Source organism: Ischnura elegans, chromosome 1, assembly GCF_921293095.1.
Source record: "Ischnura elegans chromosome 1, ioIscEleg1.1, whole genome shotgun sequence".
Taxonomy (NCBI): Eukaryota; Metazoa; Arthropoda; class Insecta; order Odonata; family Coenagrionidae; genus Ischnura; species Ischnura elegans.
Window position 1 is genome coordinate 143,605,610 of NC_060246.1, and position 27,467 is coordinate 143,633,076.

Sequence of the window (27,467 nt, forward strand, 5' to 3'; positions counted from 1 at the left end):
TCTTTTTACCTGAAAAGTACATATAATGGAGGAAGGAATAGCTCAAGGTATGATGCAGTTAGTATTATTTTTATTCAAATCTCTGCCGCGCTTGTTTATTTTGTTATGAAATCCTTTAAGCTATTAGTAAACAATTTCATGTAGGTTACCATTAAATTAGCCAATTTTTCTCATGTTACATTTTTTGTCAATTTTCTGGCTTACCTATATTTTATTCCTTTTCCTGAAAATTATTTCTCTTATAAAGATGGTGTGGGAATTTCCTCAGTATCTATATTTACAGTTTCATGAAACGAAAATTTGATGTTCCGAACGTTTTAAGATTTTTTATGATATGTTTGATTGTACACACTTATTTTTTCTCCTGTAAAATTTAGTAATTTTTGCTTTTTTGCTCACTTGTCATAATTGGTGGATTTTGTTTTTTAACATCACAAAGATATCTTTTCATGTCGTATTAACTTCTGGGAAACATACAAGTAAAAGTCGTCTTTAGCCAAGTCTTAGATGAAATAGTTAAAGATTCTTATCACTTTTGAAAACAACCCTGTGCATATAACAGTTCCTCTGGTGTCCATTACCACCCAAAGACTTTCCATCTGCCAACAACAAGTATTATTGTTCATCAGTGAGTAGCAACCTTTCTTATGTTTGATAATATTTATAAATTATATGTTTGTAAGTCAGTTATTTTTTAATACTTCAGCATGTATTTGTTCAACGTGAATAAGATTCTGTCTTCCAAAGGAATAGGTTCTTTGAAAATTAGGATTTATACAATGTTGTCTTGAATTCAAATGTGTCACAGAATCTAGTGGTAATCTTGCAATGAGTTATAAAGGTTTATGTTAAGCTTCTGATTGATTCCTCATTATTGGGGTAATATTTTCTTCGTATGTTTATTAGATTATTAAGTCTGAATATCAAATTTTTATTGTGGTTTTTATTTACTTTGATCACTCAGCACTTATCAAGTCTCCCACAGTTTTTTTTCTGTTTGATTCACTGATTTTCGAATTTATATATCAAAAATACATTTATGGAAACATTTAGTGTGATAAAGAAGGGAAAAGTTTGCATTTTTTCTCTGGTTCATGCATTTTTCTTTTTATTTCCAGTGATGTAATAGCTGTGATTGATGCTGTTTTAGGAGAGAAAGATGACGTCAATTCACATCCCCTCATCTTAATTGGCCACAGCATGGGTGGAGCAATTGCAGTGCATGCAGCTACAAAGATAGTGAACTCAGATTACAAAGATTCAGGAGGAGTAGTTGTTGGTAAGGCAATTAAATGTTTCACTAACTCTTGGTTAACTATGTGGTATTCCATTATTTCCTGGATTTAAACAGTTACTTATAAGTGGTATAAGTAACTGTTTATATCCAGGAAATTAAATGTTTGCTCACTTAACTCTTTGGATTTATTTCTACCTCTTTCGGTTGGTCTTACAGTATAACCTGTTTACATCATAGAGGAGGGGACCTAAATTTAGGCAATTAGATGTATGGAGGTTCACTATACAGAGGTTTTAGTGATAGGCATGTAACAAAACTCACCTTCCACTTCTTAATTTGTGTTACCCTGGGTTACAGAAATACACTTAATTAAGAAATAACATGCACCAAAATCACTTTTTACAAATTAAATTCAAAATGTCGTAAAGAAGACTAATTGGGCCCAATTTACAATCTGATATTATACAAATATTTATTGCGTAATTTCCCTTTCTGTTCCAATGGGCATAATCAAAAATTGTCTATACATACAACTGAACTCCTGTCATTGAAATCTTGGATAAAAGGTGAAAGATTTATACGAAGTGACTTGAGTTCTGCCGTATCTCTTCCTCCGCGATCTTTCTCTCTCGTAGACGCCTCCTTTTTCTTTGCGTCCCTCTCTTCTTTCTGCCGATCTTTTCAGAACACGTCTCTCTTTTAGCTCTCTCAATATACCACTATGTTAGCTTTTCTCCCGATCCTTTTTATAACATGTCTATCTCTTAGCTCTCTCAATATATGACTCTATTAGTTTTTCTTTCCGCGTCCCTCACTACCATTATTGCCTCCTCACTACGATTGTTAATTTTAATTTATTTATTTAAACAAACAACATGGCGGTTTGTTTACAGGCACCATTTTTTCATATCCTTCGCAAATGAAAGGCACTACTATTTTTTAAACCATTATATGTATGTGTTTAACCCAACATGCAAGCATTAGTGAACACATATTTATTATTTATTAATAACAGAAAGCGAGCGCTATCACATGATTTTTACCATGATTCGAGAGGAAAAGATGTGATCTCTCTTAAATTAACAGTCACTTAAAAAGATTTGGATAGTTGGAAACCTTTTTTTCTTATTTACTTTTAGGTATGCTCTCATATGGAACAAAATGGTGGTAATTAATGGTTATTGTGAAAATTACAGCACATTAAAGCTGTATAAGAAAAAAGATAAGCATGAAGCATTTATCGCTGAAAAAATGTCATTCCATGTACATACCGTATAAGCGTGTGTTAGAGGCGCACCTTTTTTCCCAGACATTGCAGCCGAAAATGGGGGTGCGCCTCTCACACAAACTTCTTATCTTCCCCCCTCCCCTTTACCGGTCGCAAGTCCAAGGGGAAGTGAGTGGCCTTGGTTTTCAGCGTGAGTCAGTCATATTAAACCCTGGGTCAAAATCAAGCGGCAGGCAGGGGAGTTTCTCCCTTAGTGACGTATTTTTAAAATGCTCCTGTTTGAATTTCTTGCAAGCATTGCGCCGTCACGTCGGTACCCCAGAGGTGAACATGGAAAAGATCGCGCAGGGTGATTCGCTCCGGAGCGCGTGCTATATTTACTGCCACGAGTGGGCATCCCGCGGCATTTATACTGCACATAGTAATCGCTTATCAAAGGTAGAGAAACGCGTAGTTTTGAAGGACATACCTGGTTAATAGTCAACATCCGTCTTGCCGAGCAATTTCCATTACGCTGAGCACCTGATTTTTCAAAAATCATCTTCAGACGCTAATATGAGGATTTTTGCAACTGAAAATTATATTGGCGTTAAAACCTACGGTTTAAAAAATTCGAACGAGTGTGTTCATTGTTGGACTAAATGGTGGATAGCAGAAATCGGAAATGCTATTAGTGAAGAGCGCTGAAGGAAAGGTCTAGGGGAAGGAGCGCGCTCCCTCCCCTCCGTATTTCAAGCTACAAGGCTATGAGTGAAGGAGCAAGGGAAGAACACATCCGATCTTGCATGTGACGTCGTTGCCTTTAAAGCGAAGGGGAGAAGGCACAGCAATGTGATATACGCAGTTTGCATTGCCTGAAGTTTCCAGTCCATCTCGTCTTGTTTGAATGCGCTTATGCTACGCTTGTTTCTTCCGAAATTGTGCTGTTTGGGCTATGTTGAATATTAGTAGCCTTGTTTTATCTATAAAACTTTGTGTCAATCAATTAGAGCTCAAAAACTTAAATGCTGTCAGATATACGTCGCGTTAGGTCTAATTCTTTCTAGAACCTCGTGCGTGTCATACAATTGCTGAAAGATATCGAGAAATCTTTGAACTCAGTAGGTGACTCACCTAGCATTTGACCTCCAGAAACTCGGAGAATTGAACCTGGTAGACCGAAAAAGGTCAGTTGGTGAGATGGGGTAGGGATGAAACACGTTTCCATTGTTCCCCTGTAACTTGATAATTTCCTATTTTCCTTTTGAGTCTCGGAAAGGAAAAAAAACGGCAGAGGCATTGGCTGATGGAGGGCCGAGTGTAGTTCCGTTAGGCCCCTTGCACACATACCGATTTTGGACGGCCGGTAAAATATCGGCCGATATTTTACCGGCAAAGCGATGCTTGCACACACGCCGGATTTTTACCAGTCAAACGATAGTTACCATGTTTTTGAGCCGGCGCTGGCGATCCACAGTGACAATGGCCGGCAGCTAACCGGCATTTTGCCGATGCCGGCGCGTGGTCTGTACGTGTGCAAGCTCCAATGCTCGCCCATTGTTCACTATTGGAATATGGACGGCCGATATTTTACCGGACGTCCAAAATCGGTATGTGTGCAAGGGGCCTTAAATCTACGACGTGGTTTATATCCTACGGCGCTGAGATTGCCCCGATTGTTGTCCAATCTCTTGGGAAGGTTCATGCCATGTGCCTGTCGTGTTTTGCCTTAAAATTTTCCACTGCTGCAATTCTATTGCAATACTCCTGCGAGAGCTTTTAAACAAAATTGTTCGTGGGTAGGGACAAGCAACGTAGAGCAACGGCGTATGCGAATAGAGGATCGGAACTCTTTTTACTCCCTCTTATGCCGCTATTATCAAAATTTCCTCTTTCTAATAGTAATGAAAAAGGAAATTTCGATAACTGTCGTAATTCCAGGCATAGGTCTGCAAAACCGCATGATAGGATAAAAAAATGCCGCAAAATTTTTTTCTTTATAGCTTCGATCCTCAAAATAGGGGTGCGCCTCTTACACACGCTTATACGGTAATTGTGGCTGCATTAATGGTCTCTAGTTGTCTCAGCATGAGTTGCAGTGGTAGTTAGGCCATCTCAGGGGTGTCTCCTTGGTATAATAAGTGGAGTTTTTACGAGATAAAGAGGTTCATTGCATAGAGGTTTGCCAATAAATTTACATGTAAATCTGACGGGACCGTAGGGGTGGTATGAAGTAAAGAGGTTTATGATGTAAAGAGGTTCACTACATAGAGGTTTTAGTGTATTTAGGTCATAGGTCACCTTGACCCTGTCAGTTTTGTTGCCGGTTTTAGACTTTTTTATTTGAAAGATCTAGAGGTCATGAATGGATAAGTGTGACACTTCATGTCTTAGTCATGGATTTTACTTGACATCCAAATGCTGAGGTTGCAGAAACATAAAATGCCATGAGAAAAATTCTCAATTGAATTGTGGACCTTTCATGCACCTTGAATTGTGGTTCATTCATAATGCAGTAGACTCCCAATTACCTGGCTGCGGTTTATCCATGTTACGGATTATTTGTGCATGAATTTTACACTTCTTTGATGTTTTCCACTATCTTTATGAAAAAATCAGTGGGACGCAAAAGCACCAGGATATTTTCATTTTAATGATAATAATAATAATCATAAAATAATGAAGGCTAAACCGGACTTATTATTTCCTCTGGAATCCTCTTCGTAAAAGGGGATTATTTTATTACTTTTTGTCCAATGGGAATGTTCTAAGTTTACTTGGACATCTGCTCTAGCATGCAGACGATGATCAGAAGTGGGAAAAAATTTTTGATTAAATTTAGAAGACTATTCAATGGTTAACCAATCGCAAATGAAGATAAATGTTTTCTACAGTCTATAATTGTACATTTCATGTCGCAAATGCGCAATTATTGCCTTGGCCATGCATTCGGTTGAATTAGGCCCAACGGAACTAGGGATTTCGTCTGCTCTCTAACATAGTTACGCCGTGACTAGTCAAGTTTAAACTGTAGAGAAAGGGTATAGTAGAATTGAAGGCAGTGGGGGAAATGGAATTAGAGAGAACATAGCTAGGCACTCGCCTATGTGGACAAATTGCCAAAAGTCCTAATTTCATATAACCACTGATGTGCAATGGCGTGATCGCACACCTGTTGCTCCGATTTCCTTTTTCCAAACATCGCAATGTGCGATCACACTCGGTGATCACGGATCTGTGCCCGGCAGCAGTTTCATCCCAGGAAACTTGTGTGAGACATGACTATGTGATGCAGTACCTGACATTGAAGTTTCCAACGTTGCACAGTGGTGTTCAAGAATCCATATTAACAACTTTTCAGAATCCGTTATCTTGCTGCCACAGTCACGTGGTTTTTGGAAACCAGGTGTTACATGGAGCAGTAGGAATAAAAGTGCAATCACATTATCGTCACAAAAATGTAAGGTGTGTAGTGTGTAAGGTAATGTGCGTAAATAATTATGGATTGTTTGATTTACATGAATTATGTAAATTACAAGATAAAGTGAAAGTTTGGATTATTCGTACCACCTCTCCCCATCATTAGCGCAGATAATCGGGAGAATACTGTATTTATTGTGGCAATTTTTGTTTCTGCTCAACAGCATGGAAAACCTGATGTCTATGGTTTGATTCCTTGTCCTGTGTCTTTCTTGTTACGATAGATTTCCCTCCCTAACAAGCATTAGGTTTTGGAAATTTGGTTTGAAGAAACATCCGCATGTGGCAACTTCTTGTCCCTAGCAGTCTTGAATAGTATAACATGCTTCCATGTTCAGTAATCAATGTCTTCATTATTAGGAAATGAATGTTTAATGAACAATAGATTTCCATATAGAGGTAGATTAACTATGATCTTGAAATTAACTGTTAGAGTTGACTCTCGTTATCACGAAGTTCACAGGACCTAAAAACTGGAGTTTAGCAATAATGAAGTTATAAGAACGTTTCTTTTAGGAATCGTTGAAAAAAAATATGGTTTGTAAAAATTTCTTTTCCCTTCTACTCATACTTATAGTCACTCTGTGAAATAGCTTCAGAGTCAAGGTTATAGTATATGCAATTAAATTATGCACTAATATACAAAAACAAGCACATTCGTTTCATTTTCTCAAAAGAAGAATGTGGCATGACTCAATCAAGGGTTGATATCTTCCCGAATACAGTCCGATTATGCCCAAGTGCAAGTTCTTCTACGCCACACCTCATTGCATCGGCTAACTCTAAAGGTGCCAAATTTGAAATTTTGGGCTTGCTTGAATTTTTTGAACGTTTATATCTCTGAAAGTTTGTAAATCGAATGTGCGTAGGAAGAGGACTAACTGTACATCCAATGTACCAGTGATGATGAGTGGGTTACCATGATTCCACAGTAATGAAGTTTATAATATGATGTTGCGTGGATGCTGAAGAAAAAAACCATAATTGATGCTCTTGGCACAGTGCACAAGGAGAACTTAAGCATAGCACAGTGATTGTGATGTAGTGTATAAAAACACCTTTAGTATATTATAAAATGCCGCCATTTAGTGTATAAAGGCTGTTGCTTATCTGTGGGACTTGGTAATAACATTCACTCTGTAACCCCCGGGACTGGAACTGAGGTTTGTAATTTCGAATTACGAAAATTTTGTAGTAAAGTTTCTTTTACAGTAGATTGGATAGGCCTTTTCGTCAGGACCAACAATTTACTTTGTAATAACGAGAACTTCATAATAAGGTTGTTCGTATTAACGAGAGTCTACTGTATTGGGTCTCCAGTGGATATTGTGTGAGAGTTTTGTCTCAATACTCCCGCATTAATTTTGTCCACAAACGTAACTATGAATGAGTTATTCTCCTTGTACCCATTCGAATATCTGTAAGTGTCTGCAGGGGGAAAGGTCACCACCGATGACTATGGGTTGTAGAGACAGGGTTCCCACTCAACCGTGAAAACCTTAAAACCGTGAATTAGCCGTGAATTTCGTCTACCGTGAAAAAACCGGGAAATAGCCGTGAATTTCGTCTTAAAACCTTAAAAATCTCTCTATCTTGATAATAATACCTTCCCAGAAATTTTCATCTTCGTTCGTAGCTAGTGCACTTCTATTCATTGTGGCGAGCATCGTCGCATGCGGTCGCATGGGTCAGAAAAGCGTGGGAACGAATGTTGCCTGAAGAAAAACATCTTTCAGCAGCGCAGGCCTTTTCTCTCCCCCTCCTGAAATATGACACCACTTCTCATCAGCTTGTTTACTTTCCTCAAATGGCTTGGTTTCCCCTCCCTCGGTCACTGCTTAGTCCCCCTTCCACCCAATTAGGCATCCCACTGGCTGCAGCGACCACTTTCGAAACTAAATCTAGATAGCATTTGTGTCGAAAAATTTGAACGTTTATTCAACACCCTCAATCCTGTGATTGGAAGACCGCTAACCTTGACAACCTGCTATGCGCTGTGGACACTACGCTCCCTGAGTTTGAACCGGGCGACAGCGAGCTTTCGGCACGACGTTACTAATTCTTGCGCGTTGCGGCCTGAAAACGAGAGAAGATTTCCGCTTATGGCACAGCATTACACAATTGTCGCATGCGTCGACCTGGAACTTGCCAGTTTTACGTCGCAACCGGAAAGTTTGTGTGGAGTTATTTACTGTCGGTGGTGATCCAGTTCCTCCTCTTTGTGCTATCTAAGGTAATGCTGTTTGTTTGTGTCGTTAAAGCCTCAATGCCGTCGCGATATAAACTGCTACATAGTCTCACGAATACAAGGATCAAGAACTTTGCTATTTCCTTGATCCTTGTATTCGTGATATTATGGATTTCCACCAAGTTACGCCCTCTACGATTAATTATGCTACATAGTCGTTCCATTTTTCCCAGAGCAACGGTAAGAAGGGAACATGATTTGCCTCTGATTAGAGAGATCGATTCAGTTTTGGTTTCAGAGTTTAACGATAGCAGAGAAAAGAAGTCATTACACTGCCGCTTTCAAAATAAAGTTATACAGTGGAACCTCGATCTATCGTTCCCGCATTGATCGTTTGCCGTTTCTGGTCCCAAATAAAGTTCCTTATAGATAATTTAATTTTTTCCCGCATCTATCGTTCCTCGAAGTATCGTTTCTCGCATTGATCGTTTGAAGATCGCGGTTCCGACGCAGAATTTTCCCGCATCCATCGTTTGACGAAAATGAGACGAAATAAATACAATGTGTCATTTATGGCTAATAATGACAAGCACGTAGTTGGAATCCTCCCCAAGAGATGTAACTACCATTGGGAGAAGCTCAGTGCCGTGGGAAAGTAACATTAGCGCATTTCCCAAGAACCTTTATCCCCCTCCATTCACCATTCTCCTCCCCCCTTCTGACGCTTTCCTCTTCTTCAAAATAAAAACAGGTCCCAGCTCGCGCAGGGATCTTATTACGAAGACCTTAGCTTCGAAAAAAATATCGAGTTACACGAGAACAATAGAAACGTGTTTCGCGCTCCCCCCTCTTCTCACCAACTGACCTTTTTCAGCCTAACTGCTTCGAAGTTCCCAGTTTATGGAGGTCAACTGCTGCATGAATCACCTATTAGCCCAAAAGGTATCTAACAATGATATTACTATGATGATACTACAATGGTACTAAGAAAGCTATCTGTGGCTTTAAAACAATGACTCTAAGGCTTTATAACAAGCTTCCGAAGAACCTAAAAGCTCCCATGAGTTTGTCGACCTTCAAAACGAAGTGTAAAAACTTTTTATTATCCAATTGTTTCTACTCAGTTGATGAATATTTATCTTTGTAACTGCCTTTGTATTTAAACTGCCATTTTGTATATAACTTGATTTTGTATTCATGACGTGCCATATACAATGTATGTACAATACTTGTCGTCTGGCAAATTAATAAATTATTATTATTATTATTATTCAGTAATTGCTATTATGCTTTTATTAGATTGAAATGTTAGTAATTTGCACGTTAAAAAAAAACGAGACCACATATGACGTATTTTAAGCAAGGAAATAGATGGAAAAATACAATGGTGATTTTTGGCGAAACGCGATATCCTCGTAGCTGAGCTTACGGCAGTTAATTCGGCATTTTGTTCCGAAAACATGATACCAGGTTGTTATCAGTTATCAATTTACGAGCTATACTACTACTAGTAGTCTCACTTGTCAGAGTTACTGACGAAGGGATATCTTCTCAGGATTTTTGTTTCTCCCTACTAACAATCCGAATTCATCTGATCATCTGGCGCTACGCTAATTAGAAAAGAATGGGCATCTTTAGGGTAAAAAATTTCATGGCGCAGTCATATGGTCACGCTTCGCCCTCTGCGTACCCCCGTACGCGATAGCATCAGTTCCGAACTTCACCTCGTACGAGTGGTTCCCTACTTTCCGGGGTGGCTGGACTTCGAACCACCGAGTGTTTTCCATGTGGGTTTAATAAAGTCATTTTCACTAGTTTAATTTTAGTCGTCTTCCGACCATGGCCCCTCCGAAAAAACTATTGAGAACTTTAAGAGATGGACTGAAAATAATTGAACATGAAGAAAAGAATCCGGGCTAGATGTGCGTGAATATTGCAGAGCGCCTTGGGTTGTCCGCTAGCACATGACGTTAGGGGTGGGGGTAGAGTGAGCTACCTGGAGAAAACAAGTAGAGATATGAAGGCGAAGATCGTGGTGGGCGTGCCGCTGACGATTAACGCAACATTGTTCACGCTTTACCCACTACCTCAATTGTATTAAAAATATATTCATTAGACAGGAACAATTCAAGTAATTGACTATTTTTGGCCTTCGTGATCCATCTCACAACCAGTCACTGCACTGGCGAATGCGGTTGTTTTAGGCACAACATGCACATTGCTCTCGTGAATACGTGTACTGGAAATGGTGTTTGATGGATAAGAATTTTTACATCTGACTGAAATCCATAATAGCAGTGTAAATGCCGAGTGGAGAGCAAACATTCAGAATTTTGAAAGAGATATGGGTCGAATCAACAATATGACGTATGTGTCTTGATAAAGTACTACTATTCCTGTTATTATCTAAAATATTGTTTTGAAACCTTTAATGAATATCTTAATTACTCGCCAAAATCCTGCGTTTCCTGGGACATAGGCAATCTAGCAAAAAAAATAAAGCATTGATCGTTTTTCCGCATTCATTTTATAATCGTATCGTTATTAATAAAGAAAAATTGTCCCCTAGTGGAGTTCCAAAAAAGGAGGATAGTCTTAGAATCGTGTTCGTCTTAGATTCGCGCTAATACGGTGTATGAAATTGTTTTTCGATTTATTATGTTCTATTAACAATTTTCATAAAATATTTTCCGTTAAATAAGAAAGAATCAATTTATTATTTTCTATAAACAATTTTAATAAAATATTTTCCATTAAATAAGAAATATTGGGGTGGGGGAAATTCGGTTACTGTGCAGTAATAACAACGTGCGCAAAAAACAATCTCTCAGCGAGGAATTAAAAAAGGACCTCGAGTGTCCGGACGGAAGAAGGTCCGAAGGGTATTCGGCATCCGGGCAAGAGTGCGGTTGGGCTGGTCCTTTAGTCGGCCCTGAATTTTGCAAACGATAGATCACGTCATAACAGATATCACTTTTCATTGCGGCGTTAACATTCACAGCGTTTTTCGCGTACGTTAATTTTCTATTGATATACGGCCAGTGATTTTCTTATTGTTGGCTTATTAACGGACCGTGAATTTAGCAAAATTGAGACTGTGAAAACCTTAAAAAACCGTGAAAACATGAAAAATAACCGTGAAAACCTGGAAAAAGCCGTGAATTTCATTGTTCAGGTAGAGTGGGAACCCTGATAGAATGCCCCCCCATGTAAAATGAGAGATTGTGAGGATTCCATAAAAATATGTATTTTTAGTACACGTATTTTTAATTAGTAAGCATAGAAATTCTATTTATTTATTCTAAATTTTTTTATCAAGGGGGTGGGATAACATTTTAACAGTCCCTCTGAATATGCATGTGCTTTTGCCTATTCTTAATGATTGAGGGCTACAATTGATTTTTGGCTCTTCAGTCATGAGCTTAACTCTTCATCCAAAATTGTCTTGTATACTTCACAGTGTATTAAAATAATTATGATATATTCATTGAAATTCCTTGCACCATGTTGGGTTATTATTTGAAATGGATAAAAAGAATTGGAGGTAGAGAAAGTGGGTGATTTATATGCTTTTTTCTCCTCATCTTCTCAAAGGTGACTCGGATGATGTTATGCCGGAGAGCCCTCAATGTGAACAGCAGGGAGGTAGTGATGAGGAAAGTAAAGAGCCTGCAAGGTAGGTGATCTCGTACCAGTACTGCGGGATAATTCCATTGAAATTCCTTATAACTTTTTCAACTGAATTCCCTTTACTTTTGTATAGAGCTGTCATAAAATATTGAGGCACCTTTTTAAGTAATGTTTACGGCAGCTCCTTAGCCATTCCTGTAGAGTTCTACACAGTTCCTTTGAACCTTCTGTAGAAATTATTTTCCGTAATTTTTACTAGCATTAATAATTAAATTCTAAAATAGGAAATCATGCTTTTCAAGACTAAAAAGCACTATGTAAGAGTAAAGAATTACATATTTAAAAAGAAAAAGCATATAAAAACAGCAATAATGGGCTCAAACACATGACCTAGTTAGTGCTTCTGAAGTAACTGCTGTAATCATTACACCAACATATCGTCATGAGGAAAAGGTGTAACTATGCAGCTACCATTAGCATTGGAATAGGTTGTCCTCATCAAGGTTCTGAGTCGTAAGGTCTTACATACTTCTCTTGTTCCCGTAAACTGAATTATAATCCACCTATGGTATAATAAATATCAAACCTCAACACTCAACATGAAACAACTGCGGTTCATGTATCTTCATCTTCAGTAATGCAGGACATCGCAGTGGATAGTATATTTTTGCTTTCATTAGGAGTTCTATTTAAAGTATGCTTAAACTCATTGTAGCCAATTAAGTATGTATTTATAACATTACGAGTGGATTTCAGACCATTTAAACAAATCCCCCACATGACTATCCCTCTCTGAAATAACCTTTCCAAAAATATTTAGGCAACACTCTTTTCCAATCCTTTATTAGAATTTATTTTGTTTATGATTATTTTATTCATACATTTTTTGACTCTCAGAATACTTACGATGAGAGTTGAGTTGAGCATCATTAGTTAAAGATTGGTCCATCTTGGAATGATAATGACTAAAAATCCCTTTACGTTTATTTTGTTAATTTCATGCTTATATTGCTCTGGAACCAACAAGCAAGTAAAATGAAAAAATATAAGTGAATAATTTTATGTTCCACTGTGGTTACCTAAAAACATTTATGCTCATGTAATCTAAATTTATGATCATGGATCTTGTAATACATGCATAGTCTTATTGTATCAATAACATACTTGCATTTTTATAAAAATTCTTATATAACTGAGTATATTCAACTATTTTTTGCAAGTTTTTTTTTTCATGTGGGAATCCTTTCCTCGTATTCATAAATTATAATAAAACTCTAATTTGGACCCCATCAAGCTTTAAGAAATTGGTTCTCTAACATTATGGTTGATCATTCCCCTGATCGAAGTCAGTAATTCTTTTTACTTCTTTCGGTTGATATTTTTTTCTAGAATTTGAACAAAAGTAGTGGCTACAGATGGTGTTTTAGAATGTCAAATTGGTTGACTGAAAGAATAATATTTGATGATTCACTTAATGTCTTTAACGCCAACCGCAGTCCTGGGGAAGAAGATAATGTGGAGTACAAATATGATGGTGCATATGATTCATCAGATCAGGATTTTCAAACAAGAAAAAACTATAACCTCTGCGGCGTAGCTGTCATTGATGTTGTTGAAGGGACAGCAATGGATGCATTAGCAGGAATGCAAAGTCTACTGCGTTCACGACCTCAGAAGTTTCCATCTCTGCCCAATGCTATTGAGTGGTGGTAAGTTCTTCAGCAGTTGGAGAAATGATGTATATTTTGTTTATATTTTTCATATGATTTTTTTTTCATTAAGGCAAGTGTGTATTTTTTTCCGTGTAGTGTCAGAAGTGGCCAAGTCAGAAATGTTGAGTCTGCTAGAGTATCCATGCCAGGACAGATAAAAAAGTAAGTACATAATCACCATTTCATTTTTTTCTTAATCTCAATTAATATACTACTAATTGTCTCTTTATGTTCTACGGGATGGGAGGATAAATACTTCATGAGATTACAGAAGTAGTTTGTAGTCGCTTCTGCATTTTGTCTCAATGTCTTGCCTTGTGGTGAACAAATTGGATTATATTTTGAAAAAATATACCTTTTTTGCCATTTTTTGTGATTGGGTAATCACCCACTTCAATCTGTGGGAATTACTGAGAAAGGCTTATGGCTAAAAGCTTTGCTAATGGCTATGTTTAAGGCTCAAGTGGAGTATTTCAGTGATAGATTGAGAATCGAGAACTTGGAGAGTTCGGAAGGTTGGTTATACTAATTCAAAGCACAAAAGTGTAATCTCCCTTCATAATTACTGGTGATGCCTGTGGTGTAAACCCGAAGTCATGGAAGAAAGGACTCAGATCCTATCGGAATGTCTTTAGAAGTATTCCCTGCGTGACATAACGCTGACAAAATGGAACTTGTTTACAACCTCTCCCCGACAGAACCCTAGCAGTACAAGGTATTTCTTGCAATGATGCTTCTAGAGCCAGGTAATGCGCCTTAGCGATGTGTTATGTGAAGAGCTGATTCTGCACTTCTAGCTTATCATATAACATTTGGACCTCATAAGGTAGGGGTATTGTGGGTTTATGTTTGAACAAGAAGGAAAGCTTAAGAAGTCAGGAGGGAATATGTCAAGTCTTAGCAAAAATGTTCCCTGACAGCAGTAATGCAAAGGGCATGGAGATCTATCTGACTTAAACTGCATACCTTGTAACACAGGGCCTTGTTCTTTCTTTCTTTCACCTGAAGCTGACTGATGACACATTGTTTGCAGAAATGCTTGTAGTTTGTTTTGATAAATCTTTCAATAGAATAATGAAAAGGCTTCAGATGGATGTAATAGTTTAGTTGTGGTTGAGGAAAGCCAGCAGGAATGAAGTCTCAACTAGGTGTTGGACTTAGTCATTTCTAGAACACTCAACAGCTTCAAATATTCTCAAGTGGTTTAAAGATTCTAGAGGAGATTGTAACCAGAAAGTCGTTTGTTCTGGTTGGCAGAGTGAAATATTTTTTAAGTCAATCCATAATTTATTCAAGGATTCTCTTGGGTGTCGTGCAGATTTTTCACATCTTACTGAAAGTGATGAATTTCCTCTGAAATTTCACTGTTGTCGATGGCTTGAGGATGGTCACATGTGTACAGCCATTTAGGTTGTAGCCCAACTAAAAGATTTCGAAACCTAGCTCATCAAAACTAAACCTATGGTGGAGTTCACTGAAGTTATTTCATTTATCCAATAGCTGAAAATCTCCATTATATCTTGCCAGAATTTATTTACTTATCATTTTTTGTTTATCAATATATATGCATACAGTCAAACCTTCTTATTACACACTTCTTGGGATTAATAAAATAGTTAAATGTAGGTGTTTATTGTAAAGATGTTCTAATTAGATATGGGTCGAATAGCAGATTTCGCGAATTCGAATATGAAATCATTGCTCGAATATTCGAATACCTCGAATACTAAACGATGAATGCTGTAATGTTTGACTCGGTTGCATATGCAGCAGGCAACACAAGATTTTGGGGAGTAATTTCGATTTCCATTAAAGGATTCGATCAGGAATTTAGCTGATTAATGGAATATTTTAATTTTATGGAAACAATTGGGCATATAATTAATTCAACTAACATCGCTTTACCCCCACTGCTGCTGCCAAGTATTAGCTGACAATCTGAGGCATTTCGCAAAATACAAGCTCTTCTCCACTGGATTTTCTTCAATTATTTTCAGTCCATCTTTGGGAGTTCTCACGAGATAAGAAGATGAATTGGAATTGCTATCAGGGAGAAACCAAATATCCTGAGAAAATATCCCTTCGTCTGGGACTGTAACAATAAAGATTTATAGCACCACTCATAAATTGTAACTTGATATATGTTTTCGGAAAAAAATACCGCATCAACTTCCGAGAAGCTCTGCTGCTCATATTGAGTCTCGCCAGAATGCCAAGTCTCCGTCCTATTTTGACATTTATTTCCTCGCGTAAAATGCTTAAATAAAGTCAGAAATGCGTCGCGTTTTATCTTGTTCTTTTTTAAATTACGCGCACGTTACTAATATTTCAATCCAACAAAGGTGTAATATCAATTGCCGGAAGTCATTGTTAGACACCTTTTGGGCTAATAGGTGATTCATGCAGCAGTTGACCTCCATAAACTGGAAACTTAGAAGCAGGTAGGCTGAAAAAGGTCTGTGGGTGAGAAAAGGGGGGGGGCGCGAAACACATTTCTTTTGTTCTCGTGTAACTTGATATTTTTTTCGAATCTAAGGTCTTCGTAATATGATCCCTGCTCGAGCTGACACCTTTTTTTTATTTCGAAGAAGAGGAAAGCCTCAGAGGGGGGGCTAGTGCTGAATGGAGGGGGATAGCGGATCTTGGGAAACGCGCTAATATAACTATCCCACGGTACTCTTGCAGCATTTGACCTCCAGAAATGGGGAACTTCGAAGCAGGTACGCAGAAAAAGGTCAGTGGGTTAGAAAAGGGGGGCGTGAGACATGTCTTTATAGTTCTCGTTTAACTTGATATTTTTTTCGAAGCTAAGGTCTTCGTAGTACGATCCCTGCGCGAGCGAGGAACTTTTTGTTTGATTTCGGAGAAGAGGAAAGCGTCAGAGTGGGTGAGGCAAGTGCTGAATGGAGGGGGATAGCAGATCGTGGGAAATGCGCCAATGTTACTATCCCACGGCACTGAGTTTCTCCCTATGGTAGTTTCATCTCCTGGAAAAGATTCAAACTAAGTGCCTGTGCTTATTAGCCATAAATGACGCATGATAAACACTTCGTCTCATTTATATGAAACCTGCGCGAGCAGGGGGCTTTTGTTTGATTTCGAACAGGAGGAAAGCGTCGGAGGAGGGGCCGAGGGCTGATGGATGGAGGGGGAAGCGGATTTTGGGAATTGTGCTACGTAGTTACTATCCCACGGCACTGAGGTTTTCCTGGTGGGGAAACCGGGAATTTTCGGATTTTTTCATCCGGATCAATTTAGGTTCCCCACATCGAACTCTTTTCACCGCTCTATCCCGCCCATTTGATGTAGTTCGTCAACTTGCCTAAAACGGTGCTGCATGCATTAAAAGACTAGAGTTCTCAACATTTTTCCGAGTCAACTACCAACGACGTGCGTGCAACAGTGTACGACGCGAAATTCAAAGTATTCGAGGCGGTACTTTTCCCATAACTATTCGAGACCTTGAATATTGAATACTTTCTAGTATTCGAGGTATTCGAGTATTCACGGATACTATTCGCCCATCTCTAGTTCTAATGCAATGAAAACTCATTACTGGGCGAATGACAAATATTTTGCTATTCTCTCAGCAGTTGTTGCTGCTCAAGTTAAAGAGATACATATATCTGAAGGCAATTCATAAATTTTAATGAGTGGTTTTTATTTTTAAATGATGTCAGTGAAGCCCTCATTGTTCTTGACATCATTAAGCTAATATATAATGGCAAATCGATATGCCACTGACTGACTCATCAATATTCGCAGCCCAAACTGTGATAGGTGTGGGTATTTGGCTTATTGGACGCAAAAGTAAAAAAAAATTCATCGGGAGAAAAAATCTGAAAACTTGAAAAAGTCGATTGGTTTTCGAGATATATCGACTTGAATTAACATGGGAGCCTTATGGGACTAAAACTTTTTCGCTTTTATTTTGTACTTTTAAACGTTTGAGGAACATGATATTCAATGGACATAAGCTAGATTTTTTGGTTGATTTTTTGGTATGGTTGCCATAGCGACAAATTGATATTCAGTATTTTTTATTATTTTTTGAACGTTTTCTATGCTTTTCTTATGGAAAAAGTTTAGGAATTTTTTTGACCAACTTGCAATAATCGTACGACAAATTCCTTGACTTATTTGGTAGAGAATTTTTTGGTTGATTTTTTGGCTATCTTGGAATTTTCATATGTCGAAACAATTCCGAGGAATAAACGATTTCGATTTTACATTGTCGTGATGGGCGAATATTCAAATTCGGATTTCGGCCTTGAGACATGTGCCATGTGAAAATTTGGAATCTCCTAGAAAAACCGTAAAGGATACTTCGTTCCCTTACGTTTGAGCTCACTTTCTCCGTATCCCTCTTGGTTAATTAATAATTAAATTCCGAAAAATGTCCTGCACGCGAAAAATCATTGTCGCCATTTTTTTGTGGAGCATACAACCTTAAATATCTTAGCAACCATTTCAGCTAGATGGATGAAATTTTCAGGGTAATAGCATCATTAAAATAGTCAACTTTTGCAATGGTGATGATTCCGCTCGATCGATTCATGTGCGAGTTATATCGATACCAATCTCCTTGGATACGCTTTAATCGCTAATAACTTTTTTGTTAATCAAGTTTTGAACATGGAAGTCATACACAATACAACTGATAATGTGTTTCATCCGACAAAAGTTAAATCAAGCGGATCGATTGATTAGACTCGAAGTTATGATCGATACAAGGTTGTATTCGATTGAGCCTTTTTTTGGGCTTATTTACATAGTTACAGGGATAAAAATTTTAACAATATGTAAGGAAAAGAATGAATTATGCGCACACATAAATTATTTAGATGAATTACGTTTCCTAATGAAGATACATCGATATGAATTTATACCTTTTTGTATTAGGCCCCCGTAAGAAATACACGCATCCCGTCTATCTACGTCACCAATATAAGAAAATAGGCTAAATTTTGAAAGCGGGGATAGTAGAGAAGGTAGGGATAACGCATTGACCAAAGAATGGAAGGGATATCAATAGGATTCCGGATTTTACAGTACAGATGTCACTATTGTCTAAAGTACGATTCGATTAGTATAGCAAATATGCAAATTGGCATAACTTGATTAGCGTATACGTTAGACCAATGAAACTTGGTGAACGGGTACATCTTGGTATTCCTCACAATACTCAATTGTAATATGTTTTGTATATGGTCTCACATGCGATATATATCGAATCTACTTTTTCTTAAAATATATCGAATTGCTATAACATGTAGGATTTAACATCCAAGGACATAGTTGACTAGGGATTAAATAGTAGATACCCATAGACTGGATTTCAAACCAATAGCATTGTGGATTTTACAGTACAGATGTCAGTATGATCGAAAAATCGATTCAATTATTATAGCAAATACACAAATTGGTATAACTTGAAAAGTATACCCGTTGGACCAATGAAATTTGGCGAATGTGCACATCTTGGTATTCCTCACAATTCCCAATAGAAATATGTTTTGTATGTAGTCTAACGTGCGATATATATCGAATCTACTTTTTCTTCAAATATATCGAACTGCTATAACATATAGGGTTTTACATCCAAGGGCATAGTTGACCAGGTATTACATAGTAGATACCCATAGACTGAAAGTTAAACCAATAGCATTGCGGATTTTACAGTACAGATGTCAGTATGATCGAAAAGTCGATTCGATTATTATAGCAAATACGTAAATTGGCATAACTTCAATAGTTTTTCCGTTGGACCAATGAAATTTGGTGAATGGGTACATATTGGTATTCCTCACAATGCCCAATGGAAATTTATTTTGTATGTAGTCTCACGTTCGATATATATCGAATCGACTTTCTCTTAAAATTTATCGAATTGCTATAACATATAGGATTTTACATCCAAGGACATAGTTGACGAGGAATCATATAGAAAATACCCGTAGACTGGAAGTTAAACCAATAGCATTGCGGATTTTACAGTACAGATGTCAGTATAATCGAAAGATCGATACGATCATTATAGCAAATTCGCAAATTGGCATAACTTGATTGCTATCTAAGTTGGACCAAAGAAATTTTGGGAATGGGTATATCATGATATTTCTCACAATGCCCAATGGAAATATGTTTTGTATATGGTCTCACATGCGATATATATCGAATCTTCATTTTCCAAATTATATCGATTTGCCTTAACATTTGGGATTTTACATCCACAGGCATTGTTGACCAGGAATTATAGAGTAGATGACTATTAACTGGAATTATAATATACAGCATTGCGGATTTTACAGTGCAGATGCAGTTTAATCGAAAGATCGAATCGATTATTGTAGCAAATACGCAAATACGCATAACTTGAGTAGTATATGCGTTGGACCAATGAAATTTGGTGAATGGGTACAACTTGGTATTCCTCACAATGCCCAATGGAAACATTTTTTGTGTATAGTTTCTCATTCGATATATATCGAATCTGCTTTTTCTTAAAATATATGGAATTGTTATAACACATAGGAATTTACATCAACGGGCAAAGTTGACTAGGAATTATATGGTAAATGGCCATATACCGGAATTAAAATCAAAAGCATTGCGGATTTTATATTACAGATGCAGTATAGTCGAAATATCAATTCAATTATTATAGAAAATACGCAAATTGGCATAACTTGATTCGAATATCCGTTGGACCAATGAAATTTGGTGAATGTGCACATCCTGGTATTCTTCACAAACCCCAATGGAAATATGTTTTGCATGTTTTGTCTCATTAGATATATATCGATTCAGCGTTTTTTTTAAATATGTCGAATTGCTATAACATGCAGGATTTTACATCCGCGGGCGTATTTGACCAAGAATTATAGGGTAGATGACCAAACGGGAAGATAAATCAATAGGATTACGACATTTTAACTTCACGTGTCAGTATACTTGATAATTCGATGATTACGGTAGCAAATATGCAATTTTTCATATCTGTCTAACTATTGATGTTAAACCGAAGAAATTTTATGAATATGTTTATTATAGCATTGTTCATGCTGCACCAATTAAATATATTTGCTTTCCAAGCTCCCATTCAACACATATCGAATCTACGTTTTTGTAAAATATATCGAACTGCTATTACTTACCGAATATAACATCAACGGGGACAGTTGAACATTCTTCGGTTCTTTCTCCAATTCAAGTTTCATAACCGTATTAATATATTTATTGTAATCAATGCGTTTTGTTGTTATAAACCTTCTTTAGATCCAAAAATTGACACCATTGAGAGACATACATCGTCAGAGAAATCCGAACATTACTTCATTATTCGAGACATTTCATTAGTCTCTGTTCGTTTATTTTCTAAAAATGCTGTTTTTAATTTCATTAAGTTTGCTGTATGCAAACATTATAAATCAAAAATAGGTGAGTAAATCAAGAGGTGATACAATCCTAGGGTAATGGCTGAAATACGATAAATCGCTTAAATTCATCTACCATACACTATATTTTTTTTATATTGCGTAAATCATTCATAATAAAACGGTTCCCCGAAGCATTGATCACCGTGGTTACTAGGATGGTCTTAAGTATTGTTGACAGTGAATGAGCGTATTGCCCGCATATTTCACTCATTTAAACGATATTTGGGGTGTTTCTTTCGCTTTTTGAACCACTTATGGGCACATGACTCGGAAACATGTGACACAACTATGTTCCCCCCCCCCTATTTACCCGCTTGATGAATTCAAGCGCCCAATCGACTCGTTTCTTTATTATTGCTATGGCACAAGATGATTTTTCCATGCCAGATATGGCTGGAGTGATAAATTGGCATCAAAACAACCACCTAAAATGTCAAGCCATTTTGGTTAAATTCCCCTCCCGAAAATTGCACCAATTGAAATGTGTTATCTTCCGATGTGCATTTTTTAGGTTCTTCATAGCAATCCAAATCACAAAAATAAAACAGAAATCATTTATTTAGTCACTCATAGGCAATTTGCATCGTGTGCTGTGAAGGAAACGGGCAAAATTGGACCTTGCATGTCCTGAATCTTAATTTTTTCTTCTGAGGAGGTGAAAAATATTTTGTGCCAAAAATTTATTTTGCTGTTTTGAAATTTTTGCTGAAAGGTTTGCTACTTAAAGAGTGAATGAAAATACATTAGTGGTAAATAGGAGTTAAATCGGGACTATAATTTTTTACTGAATACAGATGTTTTGCCCTGATGAGGTTTGTTATGTAGAGGTTTGACTGTATCACCGTACATTGCCCTACAATCATATCCATTTGTTAGTTTGTAGCATGGAATGTCTGTTTTTGCATATTTGAGCAAATATTTGTTTATTTATCCTTAATAACCAGCAATTTCCTTGATATGGGTTTAAAGCAGATTTTTTTTCATTAAAATTACTTTTCAGTGCCAAAACTGGACAAACAGCGACCAACGATGTAGACAGCTTACAAAACCAATCTTTTGATGAAGCTAGCAGCAACGATGGCAATGCAAACCCTGAAAGTGGATCAAGACTTTCCACTGATATGGATGATGCCATTAGAGAGGAAGAGGAAGGGGAAGGAAATGATTCAAAGCTCCCTGAAAGCTTTAAAAAGCCACTGGTATGTGTTTATCTGTAATTTAGTGTGATGAGTCTGCACATTTCACTTGTACCCTTTTTGATGAAGTACGTGAAAATCTAGAAATCATGAATGAAGGATTATCCCCAACTTTTAGTTTAAATTTTAAGTGCCGTATTTGACGACATACACAGATACATAGACATACATGTATGTATAAGACACACCCTCGTTTCAGTATGGTACAGACAAAAAAGAGTGTGCATGAAGGCGTGGCACCCCAACAACATAATGTAATTCCTTTCAGATCTTATACAAACATATAAATCAGAGCGAGACATCAAATGAGAGTGATTGTATTAATGTGATCAAACTCATTCAATATCTCTCTCCCAACTTCTTCTATATCGCAAAAGCGAGCAAAAAGATAGTAGTTAAAGTATACCGGGATGAGCCACAGTGATGACTTTACGGGAGTCACACGTAATGCACGAATTGTGCAAAAAATCCTCAGAGAAAAAATCATTCGTCTTGACCGGGATTCAAACCTGGATCCCCCGATTTCCGTTCGAGTGCTTTAGCCAGTTAAGCTTCTGAGGCATCATTCCTCCCTGTGGATATTTTGTGGACCCTACTGGAAAAGGTGTTATGGACTGCTGAGCATATGATGCGACAAGCAGTCCAAATCATGCGCACAGCACCACAGGCGGAGAGCAGGCCTGGACCTAGAATACTTTAGAGCTGTTGACTAGTTTAAGTACATATACCGGAACTAGTCACGGTGATAACTTTTACGGGAGTCACCCGCAGTGCACTAATTATGCAAAAAATCTTAGAAAAAAGGTATGTCTTATATGTAGAGGCAAAGATTATCGGTGAATAAAAACTGTGAATTTCGTCATAAAAATCTGTCAATTTTGGTTTAAAATTTCGTCATAAAACTGCAATTTCGTCATAAAAAAATACAGTTTCGTCATAAAAATTCATTCGTCACAAATATTCTTTTTTATCCCAAGAACAATAATTTCACCAATAAAAATGCTTATTGGCATCTTAAATATATTTTTAATCGTAAAAACCTTGACAAAGAAGGGACAAAGCAAATGCTAAAGGAATAAGTTAAGCATTTGTTAGATACACATACCATAAACACTCTTTGCTATGTATGTATGTATTTCAACCGCATACCGCTTGACAAATGCGGGATTTGTATACATGGGGAATATTTTTGATTGGTCTAAATTTCATTGTCTCATTGGCCTGCATGATGTAAAAAACGTATAGTTTTTACTTAACACATTGATAACAAAAGTCTTTAAGGTCTTACACAAAAAATATAATATCAACACATGCAAGTATGTGTTTATCTATTATCTATATTTTTTTTAATATGCCCTCTGAAATTGTTCACACTCTGGAATTTAAAATTGGCTGAATCCTTCTTTTACTGGAATTGAGATCCATTGGTCAAACTTGACTTTAATTCTACATTTTTGGAAGTTTAGTTGTTCTTTTATTTATATTTCCATGCATGGAAAATCCTCTTCCTGCATCTACATTTGCCACGGGTATTCACAGGGTTTTCACACAATTTTCTACAAAATGGGGAAAAATCATTTGAAAGGGCTAGAATTAGAGGAAGTACTGAAAATTCTTTTCCTTCTTCCTGAACGGATCTAACAGAATCCTTCAAAGCAGAATAGCCAAAAAGTTCTTGAGTTTCTCGTAATGATTATATGAGGACATAAGCAACAATTGTGCTTAAGTCCTTCACATCAGTTGTCAATATACACCTTGAGTTAAATAATCTTCCCATGGCTGTAATAATGCTCCTCCCTGGGTCACTATACAAGGAATGACAACTTGATATTAGTCTTTATCCTATTTGCTTCAGGACCTCACACATGGAAAGTTTCACAGATTTTTTGAGACTGTTAAGCGAAGATTCATTTTCTTTTCCAAACTGTGCATTGCTGACTAGGGTAAAGGAAGGTAAAGGTTGAGTCGGTTCTTAAATTTTTTCGGTTCTCGGTACCGTTCTGGTTCTCCCCCATCAGTTCTCGATATTCGGTACCAAGGATGAACTCTAATTAAATTTGCCATTAATTCAGGTAATTAAACAACCACAAGAAGTGAATGAAAATAATTTCACGAAAGATGTTAATTATCAAGAAAGGTCTGTTAAAAAAACTCAAGATCGCCTCCATAATTTTATTTACCAAGTAAAAAAGTTAAATAACACATTGTTAAGAATGCATGATCGACCAACATGTCTCATTGCATCAGGCATCCACTGGTTCTTTCTCCAGGTTTTTTATGTAACTTCTAAGTGAGATTAAAATACATTCTGTGATGTAACTAGCTTAAATTGTTACTTTAATTGACAACTGATTTGCATGCTTCACTGTCACAGTTCTTATAACCTCAACAATAAACTGCTCAACACGCCGGTACAGCGACAACATTCATAAACTGAGCGGCCAAGAATTAACGTAAAATTGTAATGCGGGGTTGCATTCTGCAGGATAACCACACTTCTCGACGCCTTGCATAGGTTTATCAACTCACGAATAGGCTCTCGAAATGCATCTTGCTCGTATGTCGAAGAATTGCAGTCAGATCAATCTTAAGACCACTCTCAGACGAAACGATTTTCCGCGGGTGCCGTTCACGGCACAGCACACGGCGTTGCAGAAAGTCGTTTCGTCTGAAAGCGGCCTCAATGTAGCATAGCCTATATTTCACGCCGTAGATGGGGCATCGCCGGGCCGGATTGAAATGGGCGCCGTGCCGTCAACCCAACGGTGTGTGGTTCGACTCGTTTGAAGACCTCCATAGACCTATAGTATGTTGAAAGAACGTCACCGTGCCGTGGCCGGCGGCAGGCGAAAAGTCAGCTTGTTTGAAAGCGGAAATGAGCGTGCTGGGGAGCAACTCTCAAAAGAAAAAAGAAAACATTGACGCCATGCAATCGGAAAGTAATATATGCGTTTTCAAATTTTATTTTTTTTCACTTTTTGGCCTTGAATACGCTGCGAACCATTTCGGATTTGGGCGCCAAATTCAAATCCTCGCAACAGTTCCGAATCGGTTCCAAAGCACCGACTTCATGCGATCGGTTCTTGATACCGGTTTTTTAAGAAAACTTACAGTAACGGGGTATTTTTTACCGGCAACGGTGGAAAATATCGCGTCAAATTCGCAGAAAAAGTGCTTAAACGCGAAATTTCGTGGAACCAAGTGAATTTCGCGCAACCTTGGAAATTTTGCGTTATATTTTGCGTTTCGCGGTTCGCGAAAATTCGGTGCCCCTACTTATATGCCGTCAAATGTGGAAAAATTATCCTATAACTGTAAATCCTTATGCAAAAATGTCTGTCGAAGTAAATATTGTGTGATGTGGCACTGCATGGTTAAAATTTTACAATTATTATATTTGAAATTCTATTATTCTTAGTGATAGCCAGAATAGTACACATTTCTTTTATGGATGTAAAAAATATGTTTGTGTGCACAATTTCATTTTTTTCTTCTACAGTTACAGAATCAATTCCTTTATTATATACTTATTGTTAGTGCCTCACCAGCACTCCTAAAAACTGCATAATTATATGCTGACATGCATGTCGCCTGGATATCTTTCATGTTTTTGCTGTTTGGGGTGGGGGGGTGAATACCGTTCCTGTTTTTACTGACTTAGAATGAAATCTATCGAGAAGGTTAGGTATTGGCTATTCACATATCCAAGTCTACCAATCCCTCAAGTCTTGGAGCAGGTTTTAGATTCAAAAACTTAAACAGGGTTGTTACTGGTTAAGAACTTAAGGAAAATCAAGGAAAAGTCTGGGAATTTAATGGTGAAGGAAAATCAGGAAAGAGTAAAGGAATCTATGCAATGCCAGCAACAGAGAAATTTTATTTCATAATTTTCATGTATTTTTTTATACAAGATAACTTTCGTAAAATAATTTGACCCCTAGCAATGATTTGCATTTGTATATTACATATAATTTGGTCAAACATAGTTGTATCTAGAAGCATATGAAAAAGGGGTCTTGATACGGAATGATAGATGTGAAACATACCCTATTTAAAATGGGAGAAAATTGAAAAAAACATATATCTGTGCATAGGCATCTTAACCCGAGATATGGCACGCGGGGTGTATATCACCCCATGATACTTCTTTATTTAATAAGAATAATTATTAGTATCAATTTAATTTTGTTGACATATTTAAAAAAGAACACAGCATAACTATATCATTTCAAGTAAAGAGAAAAAAAATATTTTCTTTGGAGTGTCGACAACACCCCACGCACCTTCTAATATTACATTTCGTCACTCGCCCTATCCTGGGTTAACCCTTTCCTGCCGGTGCCTACAAGAGGGAAGCATTTCCCATTCTACAAAAGCATGAGAATATTTTAAACCTCTCTGTACGGAGTTCTTTTTTGGGGTGGAGTTACCCTGGTATTCTCGTCCCTCCGATTTGGGATCCTACTGAACAGGGTGCCCGGCCATTGGACAATACTCTGTAACCCTATTTTATCACGAGTCCACAGCCAACTTATTGCATTACCAGTATTTTTTAAGCCAATTATTGCATTTGATTTTCAATAATTTACTGTTCTATAAGAATTACTAACATTTTTAAAAGCATTGTCGAATTTTATACAGATTTCTAGATTTGATAACAGCAAAGTTAGTGAACACTAAGCACTAAGTTCAGAAATCCATTATTTGTAATGCTAACATTTTGTTTAAAAATTGATAACGCACAGAATAAAATGAAGAATTCATTTCAAAGTATTAAAAAAAATTGTAGTATGCAACATAATGTATCATAGCAAAAACCATTGACAATATAACCACTTCTCAAAGGATTCCTGCAGTGAGGATGGTCATAAACGAGTCTCGCTAAGCTGGGTCTTGGGCTGGGCCTGAATGCATCCGACAATGGCTACTTCAATGGTCACTTCTCTTCCCCCACATCGGCTATAGCTGATGTCTGGTTGTTTGTGTAGAAAAATCCACAACGGCAATACCAGGTGTTAGGTCTTCTGGGTATGAAATGCTTGTCGGCTGTACCTGACGTTCAGCGTGAAAGGGTTGTTAAAATGAAATTTCAAAGGTATTCTTAGTGATGAAATTCCGTTGATAATTGCATGTTTTGAGTTTTTGCAACTTCGGAACTTTTAAAAATGTTTTCACTATGAATGTGGGTCACAACCTTCTGATGTGAGTGGGGGTGAATATGTTTATGTGGTAAAATAAAAATTTATATTTCTTGGAAATATGGTGTGGTATTTGAAGGAGGGGACCGACAGCTGAGATCATTTGCGCCACGAGGGAAGGGTAGGGAAGGAAGGGTGGGGAGAAACGTGGCGTTGGCATTAGCCTGCTCTTAACGAAAG

General features: G+C 37.3%; 1 protein-coding gene across 3 annotated transcripts in view; it reads left to right on the forward strand.

Moving 5' to 3' along the window:
- The window catches only part of LOC124171465 (protein phosphatase methylesterase 1), a 57,490-nt gene that overhangs the window by 5,528 nt on the left and 24,495 nt on the right, over positions 1–27,467 (forward strand). For all 3 annotated transcript variants that reach the window (XM_046550647.1, XM_046550639.1, XM_046550655.1), the window contains exons 4-8: positions 1,119–1,279; positions 11,707–11,788; positions 13,239–13,451; positions 13,551–13,616; positions 21,894–22,092. In XM_046550647.1, coding sequence (XP_046406603.1) covers positions 1,119–1,279; positions 11,707–11,788; positions 13,239–13,451; positions 13,551–13,616; positions 21,894–22,092 — 721 coding nt within the window. The remainder of the gene's footprint in view (positions 1–1,118; positions 1,280–11,706; positions 11,789–13,238; positions 13,452–13,550; positions 13,617–21,893; positions 22,093–27,467) is intronic.